We start from the raw sequence: 20,753 nt of genomic DNA, 5'->3' as shown, positions 1-20,753 counted from the left end.
CTTATTCTAATGAGGTGACTCTGGGTAGGCTCCTGGTTGGGGTCTGGTCACCAGAAAGACCAGTCATGAGTAGAAGCTTGGGAATTTCAGGCCCATCCCTCCCACCCTCCCCCCACATCCATTCTCCAAAGAGGAGAGGGGGCTGGAAATTGAGTTAATAATTCATCAGGTCTATGTGATGAAATCTTCATAAAAATCCCAAACATACACGTTTTGGAAAGCTTCTGGGTTGGAGATCACACCTACCTGCTGGGAGTGTGGCGTGCCCCAGCTTCATGGGGACAGAAGCCCCCATGTTCCAGACCCTTCTAGAACCTGCCCTGTGTACTTCATCATCTGGCCTTTCATGAATATCCTTTAAAACATTCTTTGTAATAAATTGGCAATAGTAAGTAAACTGTTTTCCTTGGTTCTGGGAGATGCTCTAGCAAATTATCAGACCCAAAGAGAGGGCTGTGGGAACCTCAATTTGTAGCCAATTGGTCAGAATTCATAGGTAACCTAGAGACCTAATACTTGCAACTGACATCTGAAGTGGGGGCAGTCTTGTGTGTTTGAGCTCTTAATCTGTGGGGGTCTGCACTAACTCTGGTTAGTGTCAGAATTGATTTGTGAACACCCAACTGGTGTTGAAGAATTGTTCAGTGTGGGAAAAAACCTGGTGTCAAAAGTGTTGTGAATATGAGTAGAGGAACAGTGTATTTTTCCTAGATAGGGAAATAACTGCTCTGCTCACCATACAAAGTCACTGAAGAGGTTGGATGAAATCATGTACTGGACAGCACTTTATAAATTGAGAGATAATAGATGATTATGAGTTATTACTAATTTTATGAACCCATATGGAGACAGTAAACACTGGTGCCCCAATTTCCAAAAAAAAACTTTCATTCTCGTGTTCACAATGTATGTATGGAATCCTTTTGGCACATTCTTTCCCAAATTTAATTATCTTCCAGGGATATTTATCAGTCAGTACAGGAGCCAGCCATCAATGCCCCCACTCCCGGCTTCCCAGAGCTAAGACGCCTATGTTGATGTATCAGCTGATTCTGTTAGAAGTGACAGAAAACCTGACAGAAGTGTTTTTGATTTTTAAAATCAATGTGTTTTTTAGAAAATAGAAAGAAATGTAGTAGCTGACTTGGGCTGAAAAGTCCAGAGTTAAGTTTGCTTCAGGCCTGACTGGATTTGGGGCTCATATGATATCACTGAGACTTGGTAACAGTCCATGCCTTGCTTCTGCCTTCCTTTGTGTAGACTCCTGTCTCAGCTACATGTGACAGCAGCTGCCCCAAGCCTCACAATTGTCTCAGGTTTCAGGGCCACTGGGTAAAAATAGGAGTCATATTCCCAGAAGTCCAGAGAAAAAAGCTGTTATAAGGCCTGATTGGGCCACATGACCACTCTGCACCAATCACAAGGATGCAGTGGACTGATGGACATAGCCCTGGGTCACATGACCACCCCTGAAGTGGTGGGGAGGGGGTACAGTGGGTCATTGAGTTGATTTCATAGGAACCACAGTTCATTAAGAGTGGGGAAAGATGACTTGAAAGAGGAAATCAGGACACACTTAATAGATAGAGTGAGTGAACTGCCAGGCAGCAAAATCAACAGATGTCTACTACAGTTGGACTGTTGTCATTTTATTCTAGCTATGCTGGGAAAAAGCCAGTAAGAACAAGTCCAGCAAATCGCAGACTTGTGCTGAAAAGAAGAAACACGAATCTAAGGAGCTCAGCCTTTTTTCTCTAAATAGAACATAGTTTATACTATTGAAGACAGATGCTTGTTTATTCTGTGTTAAGAGCTCTCCATCCAAGAGGATTCCAAAAATCCTTCCATCCACAGAGCATTCCAGGGTTTTGCAATTTTTACTAATTAATGAGAAAATTGGGGAGGGGCGATTTGACGTGAAGTAATAACTATGTTTGGAGAAAAGTTAAAGGGCTAAGTTATTCCACAATTCTGGAATCCAGAGCAATGAAAAAGAAAACAGTTTTATTGGCTCAAAAGGAATCCTTTCATCTATGAAACAAGTTTATTTGGGTTGCTTTGGCATGTCTAGAGACTTTCCCTGTGGCTGTATTACAAAATAACTCTTCATGTTTCCATTATATACTGTCCTGTTGGGCCTAGTGAAACAAGGAATTGTTTGCTGCATTTAGTTGCTGTGTAATGGGGCTTTTCTGTATTTTACATGTCCTGTGGTATACTATTGATTCACATCCTTTTTAGAAATATAATTTTGGAAGTAGTTTTCATTAAAATTTATTATAACATAAATTGCCTTGCCCATACCAGTATTATTTCATGGGTTTTAAAAGTAGGGCAGATTTTTAGAATTGATCCTTGATGATGACATTTGAAGATGATTTTTGATCTCTGGAAAAACATTTCTTCCCAACACAGATGAACTCATTTCCCTATGAATTGTTACTGATGGTGATTTAATGAAATTAATCTTTAGGATTTGAAAAGAACATTTCTTCGTCCTACTAACCAAGCTTGAGAGTCTGAGGATTCTCATCCAGATGGAATATTACCCAGGGGCAGCAGACTTAGAGCAAGTTGGGAGTGCTCCTGTGATGGATAATAATCAGTTTTTGAGTTCCATTGATCCACTCTGTTTACAATGTAGCCTCAGTTATCATTTATGGAACCTCCCACTCATATGCTTGATTATGGTCCAGAACACCTACTGTTGTGCACAATTTTTAGCAGGAACAAAGTATGTGCAGAAAGTGTGCCAGTCTCCAACAAAAGGAGGGACCTGTCCTGAAGTAAATAATTCAAGGGAAGTTAGGAGGAATTTTGCCTAAGATTAAGGTCCTATAGAAATAGCCCATAAACAGGCACTCAACAAATATTTGTTCAATAAAAGAAAAAAATAAATGAAGGAATCAGCATAAAGTTATCTTGCAGACAAAATTAGAAAAGCACCATGTAGACATTCCTCTTAACTTACCTCCTCACTCCTAGCATTTTATCAGGGCTACAGGAGTCACAATTATCATTAAACAGTATCAGACCGCAGCTCACAGAAGACTGTGTCCACTCTCCTTCCCAGAGATAAAAATAACTGAACTGTGATAGAATTTTCAAAAGTACATGAAATCAGTTCTTTGAATTATGAAACATAAAATATAACTCTCTTTGTTGTACATAGGGGCAGAATTTCTATCTTATGGAGAAACCCACACTATGTTTAAGTAATTGATGCCCCAAACATATCAGGCACAGAAGGCCCCTGGCTTGTACTACTCTAGGGACAACACTCATAGACACTTCCACTTAAATGGCGCCCTGGCATTTGCAACCCAGCATCCATAGCTCTTCTACTTTGTATCTATTGTTGAATTTGCTGTTTGTCCAAAGCCTCAGCTCTTAAGGGTTTGGTCTAATTTGTTCAGATCTTGATCTCATATTAATTAATAGGTTTGCAAAAAGTGTTGCTGTCAATTAACACATTATTTTTCCTTTCTTCCTATTTTTCTGGTTTGTGGGACTGGAACACAGGAAGAAAAGGAGTCCCAAGAAGAACCTAAATGCCTCGGGTTGGAACAGAAGATGCTATCAGGTAGATTACATCCCATGTGATGGCTCCTTTTCTGGGCTGCTGTTGCTGACAGCAGGGCTCTCAGCACCCAGAAACATTGCAGATTGCAAAGGAAAATCTGTATGTTCCAAATGGTTGGAAACATGACTAGAAATGTCACTGGTGATGTGTTCCAGGCATAGCATCTAGACAATCTGGTCATAATGCAGAAAATAGCTGCTGCTTTTTTTTAGTCATTACAGTTCTCAATGAACAAATACTTGCAATGAAGTAGATGATGATAATGATGGTGAAGTCTCAAAGTCAGTAATAGTAAAGTAAGTAGTGTTGTAACTTACTGAAGTTCTTATGATTTCCTTGGAAAATATTTAGATGCATTTGTTGTTTTTTTGATGTTAGTGTACAGTTAAAAGTGCAGTTTTGCTAAAGCTATTTATAGCACAAGAGAGCTTCTCATGAGATAATATGGAAAGAAACAAATGATAGGTTAATTCATAACTTAGTTTCTGACTATGATCAGTAATGATAATGAGATGTAATGGTCATAAAAATAAGCATTTGTTGAGTGAACCTAATAACAAAAGCTAAATCTTAATACTCTCAGCTTCTATTGTCCAAAGGCTTTTCGTTTTTGGTGTTTTGTTTTGTATGATTGGGGGTTAGATGAGGGCTCCAGATGTGTTTGCTGCTGGCAGAGGCTTCTGTTCTTGTAATTTAAAGGAAATCAGGGAGCAGAATTAAGAAATGAAAATGGTAATGAAAAGAATATGCAAAATGGGGGAGGGAGGATTGGGGAAGGACCTGATGTAGGTGGAGGAGAGATAATTAGCAATTAACCAGCTCCAAGCACTCCCTCTACACCCCTCCCATTGTCTACCCACAATGATAACAAACATTGTTTTAGTTTAGTGCCTGTTCCTAGGACACTCTCCCCTTGCAGATCCTTGCATGGCTGGCTTCTCATCAATCAGTTCTCAGCGGAAATGTCCAGTCCCAGAGGCCACCATTTCCTTTCTCCAAATCGCCCTTCGTCTCATTGCTCATTTTCACCTTTTTCATAATACTTATTGTGATCCAAAATCATCTTTCTTACTGATTGGTTTATTTGCATGTCATCCTTTCTAGGACAGGGACTGCTCCTGCCTTGCTTAGTGACAGCCCTAGCATCTTGGACAGCATCTGCCACATGCCATGGTAGTCATTTCATATTCTTACTGATTCCCTTATCCCCACTGTGTACAAGGCAATCTCTTTCTCTCTGTAATGGAGATGCAGGTGGGGTGGGGTTGATAGGAGCCAATGCTATGTGCCTATTTTAAATCTTGGGGATATAGAAGAAAATAAGACATGACACCCTCAAGAAAAGAAATTGTATCTAAGAGATCTATCCGTTTGGAACATGAGTAATGTAAAAGATCAAAATCAAAGCACTACTGGGGGCACTGAAGAAGGGACAACTAAGTTTTCACTAGGGAAGCAGGATCTAAGACATCTCCTTGGGTTGATGATGCCTGTAAAGAATTTTGGAGTTTTAAAGTAGGGGCAATATTAAGAGGACAGAGTAGGAGCTTGCAACATCTTACCCCTGAAAATTGTTCTGAATGCCACTTTTGCACACCTACTCTAATTTTCAGTTCTTCAACTAGAGAAGAAGGCTGGAATGATGGCCATTGATAGGTCAATGCAGATTAGACCAACCAAGAAACTAGGTTTCCTGGCTGCTGTTATAAATGGTACTATTTACTCTCTTGGCATAGTGTCCACTACATTTTGAAACATTTGTTCACATCCAAAGCCTTGATTACCCCACATGTTGTGAAGACACCACTACTCACTGAGGCTTTTCTAAGACCCAACTTGATTCCAGCAAGTCCTCCTATGACATCCCAAGTGAGAGATCAGAAATCCCATTCTTGAATAGTCTGCTAGTGTTCCTAGATCTTTAGGCCCTCAGAGTGTATTACTAGAAATCTAGTGTAGTGGTAATTATCCTCTGCAAATACATTTGGAGTCAGAGATCCCAATGAAACCTAATTCCTCAGAAAAGGAGAGAGACAATTTAGCTAGAAATCTACAATTCCATTTTCTTTGTGATTGGATTGTATGGTTTTAGATTTTGGATTGTGAATGAATGGCTTATTTCTCAGTTTTCTTCAAAAAACATCCAATAACCCTATTAGAAGCTCCAAGCAGAAAATGCCAAGAGGTTCTCACTATTCCTAAAGGAAGCTTGGGTCTACTGACTTTGGGGTTTGCTGTGGAGTCCCTCTTCATTCAGGATTTACTCCAGATATGTGTCTTTACACTGTGGCCTCTAGTGTATGTGTCTCTGGTTTTACTCCATTCCGTTCAGATCTACTGTATTTATCTTTGAAGTTTTGTTAGGTATAAGTTGTGTCTGTTAGGTTACTTCAAAGGTATGTGCATACAATACATTCATTTAAGAAATGTTCACTGAATGTCTACTATGTGTTAGCTATTGTGCCAGGAATTATGCAATATTCAGAGCGGTCAATAGGACTGACATGACTCCATGTTTCATGGAGCTCATGAGGAAGTAAAAAACGCAGCCAAAACTAATAAAAGGAAAATGTAAATTACAAGTTATAGAGAAAGCAAGGGTCTGTGGATGCCTTGCCTTCACAGAGCTTATAGTTAAATAGGGCATATAAAACATGGACAGAGAAAGCTAAGACAAAAGGTAGAATACAGCATGTGCTCAAAGAGAAGCAGAAGCAGTCGGGGTGGGAGCGCTAAGGAGGGAAGAAGAGAAATTCAATTTGGAAGATCCAGGAAGTTATTCAAGAGATAGCGACTTATGATCTGGTCTTGAAGGATAGATATGAAATCCATCTGTGAAGAGATACACATTAGCCAGGCTGTTTATAAAGTGAAAACTAAATTGAATCTGAAGTGATACCTATTTGGAGTTCAGCCCATTTTTTTGGCCAGTGACCTAATCCTTGGTCATCTGTCACTTTATCCTGAAGTCTGTAATTTATACTTGCAGGGCCACCAGGGAGCAATGACAGGTTAATTGGAAGTGTGTTTAAACTTTACTACATCATTACAATGTGTCCTTTGGTCTCTAATAGTTTAGCGTCTATGTACATTTCGGTTTTCTTAGTAATTGACCTGCTTGTAATAGGCAGAATCTAATGCCTACTCAGCATCAGGTGGCATTTCCCCTTGGCTTCGTGGATGTATTAGCTGAGTAGATAGGGTAGCCTATTTCTAATAAGTCCCTTTTAATATGATACAGTGTGGGTTCCTATCACTTGATATGCTATTTCAGCAAGACCAAAGCTCAGCAGGTTCATCAAACAGATGACGTTTACCTTTGCATCCAGCCTGCCCTTTCTTCTCCTCTGTGGGGTCTCCTCCTCACTACCTTTGGCCCCTAGTTTTTCTACCCTCAAAACGATGTGCAATCAGGTATGTACACCTTGGTGCATATTAATTTACATCTTTAGCATATTGGTATTTTAAGCCATAAATCTACCTATGGAATGAAAAACCTTGGTGGCTCTTAAAGGGATTTTAAGCATCAGCAAACAGGTAAAGAAGAGGGGGCATTTTTGGCTGTAATCACAATGTACAGTTAACCACTTTCATATCCTGAGGGGAAGAGGGCCCTGAATCATTAGGACATCAGACTGTGTGCTCCTCAAAAGCAGGGATTATGTCTGTTTGCAAGTGAGGCTAGATCTTTTATTGAAAAATGCCATTTTAGAGACACATTGCTTCTTTCTGCTGTAACATTCAGTGCAAAAATAAAGAAAAGGATAGAAAACTGAACTTGACCTATGTCTGTGACTCTGCACAGGAGATAAGAATGAGGTAATGGCCCCATGAAAAAAGGTGATTTGAGTGGAGGTATTGGGGAGGAAAGCTCTCCATATTTACAAGTGCCTTTGATGTAGCTGTGACATTGTTTATATAATAGAGATAAAACAAAGGTACTCCACCAATAGTGACAAGGCGGATAGCATGATTCCACACAGAGGGACTGTATGGTAGTAAGAAAGCACAGTTTGAAACCTGACAACATGACCCTCTGAGAGGATAAGCCAGTTATTGGAACTAGCTGAGAACAGGGGAAGAAACTAGTGTACATGTTCTCACATGGGCTTATGCCTCATTTCTTAGCAGCTGCTATATCAAAGTTGTAAGACTTTTTGGTCTGCATGGCACATGTCCCCACCTCCTCTCAGGTCTTCCTGTGAGTTAGTCTCTTCCTTTTTACCTTTGCATGGAGTATGTTCCTTTCTCAGAGCCTTCAATACTGCTCTGCCTTTTTATTTTAGAGAAGTTTTGTGATGAGCCTTCATTTAATCTCCTTCTATTCCACTGAAAGGCCCCTGGAACAAGTCAAGCACCACACGCACATACACATACACAGCAGCCTTTTTATAAAAGGCATCAATGTTGAATAAGATTAAAACTGAATTATCACATTTTTGTACAGGAACTCAGATTTAGAGTTAACATAAGGAACTATAGAACTTGCCCAAACTAATCTTATTTGTAGCCAAATGAATAGTTTTCTAGAAAGAGAGAGAGATTAGTAACCTTTCAGAGGTGGTACATCCTATTCATTCATTCCCCCGTGGGCAGGGAGATAGGTGAATGTGGTCAGTTCTGCTTTCTCAAGAGAATTCTTTTAAAAAATAAGTTGCATCTTTAGTGATGGTTATGGGTTTTTTTTAAGAAAAGGAAATGTGTTTTAAAAATGTTTGCTTGAATTTGCCATTTGCTTGCCCACACATTGCTTTAGAAGCAGGCCAAGTATGTTTGAATGCTGAAACAACTTTCAAATGTGTTTAAAATTCAAGATGAAGACTCCTTTTTATCTTTTAGGTTGCACGTAACCTTTGCTGTTAGGGCCCCAAGACTGCAACACTGGTCATGAGAGAGAAGACTCCTGTAAGTTGAAGCCACTTTATGAGAGTCAAAGGGTTTCACTAGAACACTCTCTTACCGCTAACAGTCTCCAAGGCGGAGTGGGGCGCAGCACACTTTCTGAGTTGGCCAGCTGTGCCATCTGCATTTAGTCTAGTTTTCATTTCCTGTGGTTTATAGGTTTCTTTGGTATGAAGTAAACCCCAAACGGTTAAAATCCTTCAACTAAAAATGGATGCAACTAGGAAAAAAAATATATGTATTTTTGTAACTTTTATGAGGAAGTGAGACCAGGTTTTCAACAGAGCAGCTTCTTAAGCAATATGACCTTGCTGTTTGTGTGCGGCAGCCTCCTGCCTGAAGTCGATGACATGCAAAGGTCAGGCTTTCTGTCTTGGGAGTCTTGGGAGGTGACAAAATGAGACCCGTTCATACAGTTCAGACAAAGTGTCTGTTTTTTCTTTCATGTCATAGTAGAACAGTCAAAATGAGGTTTCTGTCCCAACCAACTGTATTTCAGTTACACTCTGCTTTGTGCAAAAAAAAAAGTTATTTATCTTTCTTACTGATTTTTCTGGTGCTCTGTCCAAAGACTGAAGAGAAAACTGTTCAGACAGGGGAGGTAGAGAATAGAAGGGTGATATACTCCCTTTATCCTGAATTTACCTTCTTTCCATTCTCTTAACTGTAAGACGGACAGACTGAAGGTGTCTGGGGAGCTTTTATTAGGGGAAATGCCTCTGTGGATTGTAGATGACTTTCAGCAAAGTCCTAATTCCTAAATTCCTGGGCAGGATGAAGCTATTGTATTTGTACTTTAGTCTAAAGGATCCCACAATGTTGTCTCTACTTCAGATAATAGTGATTAGATGTTCACTATCATATAAATTCTTCCCAAGAAGTGAAGGTAGCAACCCGCTTGTTGCTGGAGGTTCACCAGGGGAACACAGCCCTGTGAAGGTGAACTTGGAGAGTCCCTAGTCCAAGAGCTAAAACACCACTGCACAGGCCATGAACTCTAACATAAATTCATAAAGAGGAAGATGTTTCTAGAATTTACCTATAGGTCCTACATTATCAGTATAAGTAGGAGAAAGCTTTTGGGGGATGGGGGAAGCTAGATTTTATCCACTTCTTCAATCAGTTGGACTTCCGCTAAAAGCCAAGGAGATGTCTCACTGGTGAGGGGAGATGGAGGAGTTGGGGGGTGGGGGGTGGGAATCACATTTGTCTTTGGCAGAAGACAGCAATGGTATGCTTTGGGTGAAATGAAGGGAGACTTCCTGGCCTGCCTATTAAAGATGCTCCAATCTACATTCAGCTCACCACCATTTGGCACTGAGAAGGTGTCAGACTAATGAAATCAGGTTCCCAAGCTCTCAGCATCTCCTGGGCAAAATCTATTCAGTGACATTACCACTAGACCACTTATGGTTTGTAAGTGAAAAAACACAAATATAAATAAAAATGAGAGTTTGGTTTAGTCCTCTGTATTCAACACCTGATGAGTCATTGGTTGGACCCTTGTGCCTGGGAGAGGGGCTGAAATGCACCTGCCCTGCAAATGTTCAGTTTTCACATTGTGCCCATGTGCCTCCTGAGATACCTCATGGCTTTATGGTACTACTCTCTGTCCAATCCAACTTTCCTTTAGTCCAGTGGTAACAGACATAGATCTTTCTAGAAGCTTATCCAGGTCATAAAATAAATCAGCTACCAGGAATGAAACTTTTACTGTGGTACTGCCTGAGGCAGGAAGGACTAATTTGTGAGTGTTCATATGCTCCAAGAGGTATTTCTATGCTATTTCACTTTCTTTTATTATTTTCTTGTTTGTTTAAAATGTGTCAATGGTCCTTTGTAAGAATCCTTTAGAGGAGAATTGTGAAGTTGACATTAATATTCAAAAGCAGTGATGATTGAAGCAGCACATGTGTTAAATAAATCAGACCATAAAGTGATGGTCTTTAAAAGTTTCCCTCCTGGAGGTATCTCTCTACCCAACTTCTCACTTCCTGTCCTTGCACAGGAACAAAAACCTGGAACTTGTGTCACATTCAGTGCATTCGGATGTCCAACCAGCTCTCTCCTTGGGGTGTACTTTTCTTCTTGTTTTCAGGACATAGAGAGTGGAAATCACCACCCAGAAATTCCAGCTGTTATTGTCGCAAAGGCTCATAGGAGGGAAAATGTGAAGTTTTTAAATTTTGAAGATTGATGTTATCGTTGCTATTGCTGTTTACCCATGTTTCCTTGCAAACATTTAAGTGAAGTGGCATTTTTGGTCCTTGGGGTCCTCTGAAGTCAGCTTCCTTATTTCTCCACACTTCCCCACCACTCCAGTTCAACTTGGCTTCAGGGAAGTCATACCTACTAACTTAAATGACTCTTGGTGGATCAGCCACTGCTCCAGAACTTGTATATAGGAGGGGAACAGGGTCAAGCAGTATGGGAAAAAAGATGGAGTGACTTGTCCTCAACTTGTTTTTTACAGCATTTCATATAATATTGAGGGAAGGGAGGTAGGCCGGATGAAGTTGGGGGTGTGGCCAATGCTCAGCGCCCCTCTGCCTTCCACTTCAGTGCACTCTGGGCCCACTTCCGGCACCTGCAGGTCTCTGCCTGAGGCTTTTCTTCCAGAACCTTCTTCAGCGCAGCTCAGGAGCAGCCCTCAAGCATCACTGCTGGGGTGTGGTGACTGTCTGCCTCTGCTCTCTGGCCCTGGGGAGGACAGCTGTGGCGCACATGTTCTACACTGGCCCCTAGAGCTGCCCCAGCAGGTGAAGCTCCTTCACCCACAGCAGCAGCTGGCTGGATAAAGCCCTGTGCCGGCTGCTCTCCTTCCCACTGACCACCCCATTCCCCCATAAACCACTTCTGGAGGAACCCAAATTTAAAGTGGTTATTTGCCATAGTCTCTGCACTGAACACACCGTAGAATATTTAAAAGCATCAATGAGCCTGATTGAGAGATCAAAAAAAAATTTTTTTTTTAAACCTAAATGAAAAGTAGTGGCTTTCATTACTACCTTATTAACTGGTCAAAATGGTGACATTCCCAAGCTTCTTTAAAAACTCTGGACTTTTCTAAATGCAATGTTCTCTTTTCCTGTCCATTGGAGAATATTTATGATTATCAAGAATGAGTCTTTTCCATCTCGAAGTTGACTATCACAAAGCCTATTTGCTTAGATACTGATGTATTTGGACTCATTTTGAATATGCTTGATTTGAGTTTAAGAGTGGATCTGAATCATAAAATCATTTCTTTTAAAGCCTCAAATGTGGGCCCTAATGTTCTGCTTAATTACTGATTGGAGCTGTGTGAATCTGAATGATCATTTGCCGTTTTGAGCCCTTTTTTAAGAAACACCTTAGGAAAGAACACCTCTAGTTCCTTATCCTCCATCACAGAGATGATGAGAGAGACAATAAAACATGATGATAAAATGCTAATGAAGCCCTTTCTCTATCAAATTATTACTGAGGGCTGATGTTCCACACAGGTATTCAGAAACAGTAAATAATTGGAGAATATGAAGGGTGCCTGTAACAGCTTATGACTGGTGTTACACAGCGCATAGTGAGCTTGTAGATGCATTCAGTTTGGCCTTCAGCCTTTAAAACTTCTTTTAATTAGTTGCCAATGTTTAAAATTTCATGTAAAAACCTCAGTTCCAATTTCTCTTTAAAAATTGTAAGAACTGGTCAAATCTGGCCTGCTTTTCTAAGTGTTATTTAAAAAAAGTAATCTGCTGGAGTTTCATCTTTTGGAGCTTACCTCTCAACCCTGCTTATGGTCTAGGGAGCAGGTAAGAGTCTGTGGGGGTCTGTTGCTGTGGAAACAGGGGAGGAATGCTAGCACCAAGCTGGTGAGCACTTACCCTGGCCAGTGATCTTTACACAGTTCTCTGCAGCTCAAAGCAGTTATGTTTTCTTCTGTGTAAGAGGCTAATACTATACTATTCAGAGGCTTCTCATGACTTCTGTAATGGGGGACCACAAAGGCTTTGCACTGTTAATAGTACCACCAAGAAAAGGACCCATATAATGGGTGGGTGTGGCTGCACAGCTGGATATATAGTTCCAGCTCGCACCTTGATGGCACAGGATGTTGCTCGCCCTGGGGACAGCTACAGGGCCACAAGCTTCTCCTCTAGGCTTTCCCTTTCTCGGGAACTTAGAGACCACTGTGTTCTCCCTGAGAGGTCTGCAGTGAAGGACATCTGTTTCTGCTCTTGCTCAGCAAAACTGATGTAAAATTCCCTTTGTGAGTATTTGCCTGTCTGGCTGTGTGCCTGGCACCTTTCAGATGGATTTTGATCAAACATGACTCCAGTGTGTATAGTAATCATGGAAAATTTCAGCTTTCTGATCCAAGGAGAAATGAAAGGACAAACTGCCTTTGGCTTTTTCCGAGCAGTAGGAACAGAACAGATCAAGGATGCAAAAAGTCGGCACGTTTTACAAGGGGCCAATTCTAGTATTTGGCCATTGTGAATACTGTGCATCTGTTCATTTGCCCACACAGTCAGTTTGTGTGTTCAGCAAGCATTTATGGAGTCTGCCTCCATGCTGGGCACTGAGATAAGGCCTGAAGTCTTGTCTTCTTGGTTTATGTGCACTGGAGCCTCTTACTGCCTCAGCTCTTACAGTCATGTTTCCAGAAGTTCACACATTACCATTTTTCCTGTGCCCAAATTCTTTTCCTGGCTGCCCTGCTCTAAGTGGGTTCACAGTATGTAGTTCTGTCCAACAATTTGAAAGTCTTTTAAAAAATCAATAATTGTCTCACTTTCTTCCAGTGACTACAATTTTCTCTGTTTCTTACCTCTTCCAACTCACTGACTGCATCCTCATTTAATCTGGTCCAGGTACCATTTTTGATTTGAGCGTATTCAGGATCACATCACCTGAATTGTTCTTTTCTAACAAGTGAACACAAGACATCTGGTAACCTCGCTTGCCTGACACTAACAATAACACTCGCTAACATTTATTAAGTACTTGCAATGCATTAGGCACCATGCTAAGTGCTTTACAGGGATTTCTTATTTAATCCTCTTAACAGCCCTATTAAGTAAGTACTGTATTATCTCCACTTTGCAGATAAGGAAACTGAAGCTTAAAAAGTCAATTTATCCTAACATAGGCCTGGTGGAGTCTGAAGCCCTAGACTCTTAGTCATTTAAGCAACACCACAAATACCAGTATGTCTTCTGGACAGAGTTGAGAATTTCTGGGCAGTGTCATTCTTAGAGTTGATTTTATATACGTCTGATTTGAGCAAGTTTACCAGCAGGAATCTTGGGTCTGATTTCCTTTAGAAAGGCTTACCCCCCTCATTTCCTGTTAGAAGGGGGCCCTGGGGGAGGGTGAGTTCTTGGAATTTGCCCTGGGCATATAAAGTCAAGCTTTGATTGAGATAAAGTATGAGTCTTTTCTTTATTTTTTTTAAGGTTTGGTTAAGTTGAGTATCTATGTTTTAAATCTGCCTCAGTCTATTAGGAAGGACATTATGTTTAAATATGTAGAATCAAATACAATAACAAACATCCCCAAGATTTGACTTTTCTTTCTAAGTGTATGCTTTCTGTTTATGGTGCCGCCATTCATTGCGGTGGCAAGCTTCAAGGTCATGCTTGATTCCTTCTTTCCCCTTAACCTCTGTATCAATCATATTGAGTTCCTTTGCAGTATTTCCCGTGTCTTCCAACTTTTCCAGTCCTGCTGTCACACTCCAATTTAGGTCATCATTCCCTCATGCCCAAGCTATTTCAGTAATTTCCTAACTGTTCTCTGCATCTAGACTTTACCTGGTCTTCTGTCTATTCATCTATTAGGCTTGAAGGTCAAGTCAAATTTTATAGTCTCAGTGAAGCCATGGAGTACATACCAAGAAGTCAACTTTCTGGTGCCTCTCTACGGCTGACAATTTACAACTACGTGTGGATGTGTCTTACCTCTGCGGGTTGTTTACCCAATATTCATATTCTCCTCTTTAGCCCAAGGATTCTAATATCGTTGGGTACAGTTTTAAGTCCAGCTGTAAAACTGCATCTCCCAGCCTCCCTTACAGATAGGGCTGGCCAACCATATACGAACTAAGTTGTCAGGGGATGTCTTAATTTGGTTCCCCCAGAAGTAGATCTTGAGATAAGGATTCTAGAACAGCTTGTTTGGAGGAGATCTGAGGAAGCGAACGTTGGAAGGGAAGTGAAACCGTGTAAGGCAGGCAGCCAACCACGGGCTGGTTATTAAGAAAGCAATTACTTTTGGTGATTGGAGTTTGTTGCTACCAAGGAACCATGGATGCACCTCAGGCGCTGGCACTTTCAAGTCAGGACAGTGAACATGGTAAGAATAAAGGAACATGGCTTGGTTTGACTTTTAATACGTCATTATTTTAGAGTAGTTTTAGATTGATAGCAAAACTGAGTGGAAAGTACAGAGGTTTCCCATGTCCCCTCTGCCCCCACACATGCCTAGCCCTCCCCATTATTAACGTCACTCGCCAGACAGGAGACATTTGTTGCAATCAGTGAACCTACGTTAATACAACATAATCACCCAAAGTCCACAGTTTACCTTAGAGCTCATTCTTTCTGTGGGACACATGTATAATGATACATATCCATCATTATATCATACACAGTATTTTCGCTGCTCTAAACATCCTCTGATAAATCCCTTTCCACTCCTAACCCCTGGCAACCTCTGATCTTTTTCCTGTCTCCGTATTTTGCCTTTTCCAGAATGTAATAAAGTTGGAATCTTACAGTATGCAGCCTTTTCAATTTGGATTTTCACTTAATAATATGCATGTAAGTTTCCTCCACGTCTTTTATGGCTTGGTAGCTCATTTCTTTATGCAACTAACACAACTCGGTAGATAAGGGAGAGAAGGGAGCCAGCCCTCATCTGTCTGAATAAAAACAAGATGCCCGTTCACTCCTTTGCTCTCCCCAGCATCCCTAGCTCCACAGTGTCTGCTGGAGAAGTCAGGTCTTGCCTGGTGTTACCATGACATCTGAGCTTTGAGAGCTGTTTCCTTTCCTCCTAAGCCTAAGAAAGATTATTCTAGTGATATCTGAATAGCTTGGGTTAGCTGTGTATGAGCACAGAGGAAGTGGTTCCCTAGCAACAGGAGCCTCTGAAAGCCTCTTAGCACTCAGCCCTTGTCCCTGCTTTTTATTTTCTTGCCTCCATGTTGCATGTCAGCAAATGGCTGGAGTGATTGCACCTGCTCTGGATGAGGGCTGGTCAGTGAGGCTCCAGTGGTTCCGCTGTTCAGTCTAAGACAAAGAGTCCCGTTCCTCTTTTGGCCAAGCTTCTTCGTGAGGTCTGGGGCCTGTTTTGCTCCTGTCAGATCATAATCATACTTCCTTTTTTCTTGTTCAGATTTTGACCAGAAATGGAAAATACTGAGGTGCCTGGAGAAAATCTTAACTGAGTATTTTGGAAAATGCCACTTTCTGCATATTTTTTCCAAATGTGCTAAATCTCTTAAGAAAATTTGAGTAGACTTTTTTTTTCTTGAAGAGTTCATTCTCAACCCAGTCTTACTTTGTTTTTCCACAGAAGCCAAACAAATTCGTCATTGCTTATGTATGTCAGCCCCTCCATGAATAGTTGAATATGCAAGATGGTTGGGACAATTATATATCTTCTTACAACAGTGTGTCTGTCTAGCAAAATACTAGGTTCTAGAGGCCTAAAGTTATCCTTACTGGGGGCATCAATCCTGTTCCTTTTCCAGCCCTAGCATCTTATTATAGAAAGTATAAATTTGTACAGACCATACCATGTAGCTTTAGCATGGACTCAGAATCACTGACTGTAAATGCCTTGTTTCATCTTCAAACAGCAATCTGTATGAGAACAGTGACTTTACAGGAGATGGTTACACATCTTTACCTGCCTGTTGGCTAGTATCAGTTGGTAGCATTGTTTTTCTGGCCAGGACTCCTGGTGATGAATGACAGCATGCAGCTCATTGTAAATCAGCCTAACAGCCCCTAGAAGTCTTGTCATCTCTACCTTCAAAAATACTTCCATTCACTCATTCATGTAACCAACAAATATTTGTAATTGAGTGTCTCCTATGTGTGTCTAGAGACCATGCTGTGTCTTGTGGGAAACCATGAATGAGCCAGTCTTAAGTAACCTTAGGGAGGTCTCAATTTAAAAGAGGAGGTAGGAGAGGGGCCATGTAACTATCAAGCAAGATTGTAACCTAAACAAAGATAAACCACGCAATTACAGATGTTCTCTTCAGGCAACTCTGTGAGAAAGCAGTGGTGGGGGTGGGACAAGCCCACCTTTCCAAGTATTCAAGCAGAGTGCACAGAGGAAGGAGAGCTGGGAAGTCATGTCTGCTCTGTAGATGAAGAGAGAACTGACTGGTCTCCCAGGAGATTCACCTAGCTCTTTTTATTAACCTTACATTTATTACACAACAAAATGATAGAGCAAAATCCCCCTGTGTTATGATATTCTGTTTCCATCCAAATGGGCTATTTTTAATCAATGTTAAGAGCTTGATGTATGTCAGCTGAAGTGACATAAAACAGAAATCAGGAAGAGAATATATCTGTGATCTAGGAAAAACAAAAAATAAACCTTAAATTGCCACTCTTTATCTTGTTTTTCTTCCAGGCATCATTTTCCACTAGTAAAATGAGAAAGGAAGAAAACTGCATCTCAGTAGCCAAACTCTCTGGGAAGGTGCTGAGCTCTGTCATTTATAGCCACATCTCCCCCAAGCTAGGGAGTCTGTCCAGGGAGGGGTGCATGGTCACGACGATGGTCACATATATTCAGGTGACAAGACTTTGGGGACCATTTCAGACTTACAGAAATAGTCACTCCTTCTGTGGAGCTGACACGTATTGAAGATTTATGAAGTAGAGAATGCCAGATAGGCAATAAAGGAGATTTTTGTAGCCAAATGAGTGATTTGCACATGATGGCATAAAGGACAGAGTGAAGTCCCAGCCGTGAAAATAGCTGAATTCCCCATGGACCTGCCCTGAATCCTGAGGCTGGGACTCTGATGTAACTAAACAATTATTTGGCATTTCCTCCCCTGCCACACTCAGGATTTTCAGTTTCTAATCTAATTGCTTACAGAAAGGTCATGACTGATTATTATTTTTAGGATTTGCAAACAGATTCCCCATAGTACTCGGTGACAAATAACCAGGCCCTATTAGTCAGGGTTCTCCAGAGGAAAGAACCATCGGCTATATATGTCGGGGGAGGAGGGAAGGGGTTGTTAAAATGAATTGGCTCATGTGATTTTAGAGGCAGGCAAGACCCAAGATCTGAAAATCTGCAGAGTGAAGCAATAGGCTGGAGGTCCAGGAGAGCCAATGGTACAGTTCTAGTCTAAAGATCAGCAACCTCAGGATGCAGAAAGAGCTGATGTTTCAGTTTGAGTTCAAAAGCAAGAAAAATTCTCTCTTACTCAAGGGAGGTCAGCTTTTTCATTATATTCAGGCCTTCAACTGATTGGGTGAGGCCCACCCACATTCAACAGGACCATCTGCTTTACCCAATCTACCAATTTAAATGTTGGTGTCATCTAAAGACACCCTCACAGAAATACTCAGAATAGTGTTTGACTAAATATTTGGGCACTTCACAGCCCAGTCAAGTTGACACATAATTAACCATTGCACAGGCTTTGCCTCCTGTGCCCATTCAAACAAAGTAAGAAAATTAACATTTATTAAACACCCTCTAGCCCAAACACTCTAAGGGGTGATTTATTACCTGCTTGGTACAGCATGAAGATGAGGAGATAGAAGAAGTATATAAGAAAGACCTCTCCTATCTGTCAAACAAGAAGAAAAATTTCTGCATTTTATAGTAAATACAATCATACCAATGCCTACATGTGCAGAAGATTCTTCATAAATCTTGCACAATCATTTTATTTAATTTGTCACTAAAATTCCTTGACATTGAATGGGACAGATATAATTTTCACTTTACAGGTAAAGAAACTGAGTCCAGAGAAAGTAAGCAATTTGCTTAGGTCATCTGGAAAATTCAAAGCAAAACCAAGACCCTCACATTTTCTGGCTTCTAGCATAGATAAAAACACTGGACATGTTTGTAATATTTATGTCAGCTAATGCATATGGTGCTAATGGACCTTAGCAATGGCAGGTGGCATGAGTGGGAAAGATCATGGGCTTCCAAGTCATACCAACTGGGTGTGTATCCCAACTCAGCCTCTGGTTGGTTGTTGGGGAAATGTCTTTAGCTATAAAATACGATAACAAGACCTATATCATTGACCAAGTGAGAGAATAACTACATAATACATAGCATGCACAATACCAGGTACACAGTAAATAATTCAATAGAGGATTAAGTGAGGTGAGAGCCTAGAACCTAGTAAGCATTGAATGAATGTCAGCCATCATCATTACTGTTGTCGTGTTATAGATCCCCAGTATATGTTGGCCTCTCCCTTCACGGCTCTGTCATCTTACAGCAACAGTAGGATTAGGTAGGCAGAGGGAGAGAGAATCAGAAGACAAAGAGGGAGAGGAAATAACCTTCCTCCTTATACTTTGTCTCTTCTCCTCATTACTGGCATCATTAGGTAATTTCTAAATAAGTTATATAGCAATCACTTAGAAAAAAATCTTACAGTGAACAGCTGTTTTCTTATATCTTTGCTCAAAGTGACTTAAAATTGCCCTCTGGAATTATTTCCTGGCTGGCTACAATGGCTGCTGAGATCCTACCCCTGAGGGTCACTAATCTGAAAGTAGCCTAACTTGGCTTTGCGTCTGTTTGTCTAGCTCAAGTACAGGGCTCAATGCAGCAATCTGTATTTTCCTAAACCAAGGTTGGCTTGAATTATTCAGAAGTCTCAGGTGGCAGAGAACCTCAAACTCCAGTAGTGTGTTTTATCTGTTATCTATCAAAATTAGTAGTCTTTTTGATTGTGCATTGAGTCCCCTATACAGAATTTTACTGTTGTTAACAACCATATGATCAATAAATATGAGAGATGCCCTCTCAAAAAAAAAAAATTAGTAGTCTTAAATATACAATATATAGGGGCCATTAGAAAGTAGCAGCTTGGTTATTTATCTACCTAAGCAGAAACTACAGAGGGTGGTAGGACTTTGCTGATGATCAATTATATCATTTAAACAAACACATTTGGTTAAAGCACATTTTCCCCTTCTGCCAAAGTTGCTAGTAAGGAAAGCAAAGCAGTCTCTTCATTTGTGAGGCAAAGAACCTTCATCTAGTAGATTTATAGAATCACCATAAATTCCTTTGAGTCCAAGCCCACTTGGAAGTGGAAGCAAGATGTGCTGGGTAAAGGGTGAAATTACCACAACTGGATCACAACTCCTTTAAAGCAAGTTTTCCATTTGAAAAGAAAAATGGGGGGAAAATGTCAGAACCAGGCATTTTCCTTGGAGAAAAAGGATGCACCAATAGATCTTAGAGTAATTTTTGTCCTCTGGCCTCTGGCCTAAGAAACACTAATTAGCTGTGTGGCCACATGAAGTTTGATGACTTTGCTGTCTGAGCCTCAGTGTCCTTGTCATTAAATTAAGGGATTACAATGCATTGGAAGCCTCATCTAGTAGGCCTTTTCGCCTCTAAAATTCAGTATGCTGGTTAGGATTTATGCAAGACGTTATCCTAGAAAATCCAGCAAGCAAAAAGAAAACTTGCTGGTTTCATGTCACTTGGAGGAAAGCACCTCTTTATTATGCAGTATCTGCCACCCAGGCAGGTCGTATTAGGCTCATGTGAGAGCTCCATTGGTCCAAAGTTGGTCAGTCCTCCGCTTTATTTTCAGGAGAAAAAAAGCAGGTAAGAACCTCCCTTGTGAGACATGGATTCAGGCACAGTTCACCCAGAATATGCTAAAGCAAGCAATGAGAGCAAACAAAAAAGGGCAGCCAATTGCCTCCTATCAGTCTAGAGAGACCACTTACCTGTTTGCCCATTCATTTAACCAACACTTAACAGAGAGTAGTGGAAATATGCCTAGTTCTTTCCATGGGGCTGCTTGAGGTTTGACTGCAGGCAGAGTTTAGGGGTCCGCCCCCGGACTTGGGCAGAGATTTATGCAGAGAACTTGGAGTTCCCCTCTCTCCTGCTCTCCTTCCCAGATCTCTGCCCCTCACTTCCCGGCTGCTGTGGTTCCCTGTCCTCTGTCCTCTGGTTCTTCAGACCAGAAAGACTGAGGGTGTTTATTCAGGTTTTAGCTACCTTCTTCCCCATCACCCCAAAGGCACCATCT

General features: G+C 41.0%; 1 protein-coding gene across 1 annotated transcript in view; it reads left to right on the top strand.

Annotated features, from left to right (window-relative positions):
* Positions 1–3,560: 3,560 nt before the first annotated feature.
* FAM107B (family with sequence similarity 107 member B) overlaps positions 3,561–20,753 on the top strand; it is a 137,203-nt gene continuing 120,010 nt past the window's right edge. Inside the window, exon 1 of the mRNA XM_057498228.1 lies at positions 3,561–3,583. Coding sequence (XP_057354211.1) covers positions 3,574–3,583 — 10 coding nt within the window. The 5' untranslated portion in view covers positions 3,561–3,573. The remainder of the gene's footprint in view (positions 3,584–20,753) is intronic.

Source organism: Manis pentadactyla, chromosome 3 (assembly GCF_030020395.1).
Source record: "Manis pentadactyla isolate mManPen7 chromosome 3, mManPen7.hap1, whole genome shotgun sequence".
In the NCBI taxonomy this organism is placed as follows: Eukaryota; Metazoa; Chordata; class Mammalia; order Pholidota; family Manidae; genus Manis; species Manis pentadactyla.
The sequence above is the reverse complement of the archived record's forward strand: the minus strand, read 5'-3'. Positions and strand labels throughout refer to the sequence as shown.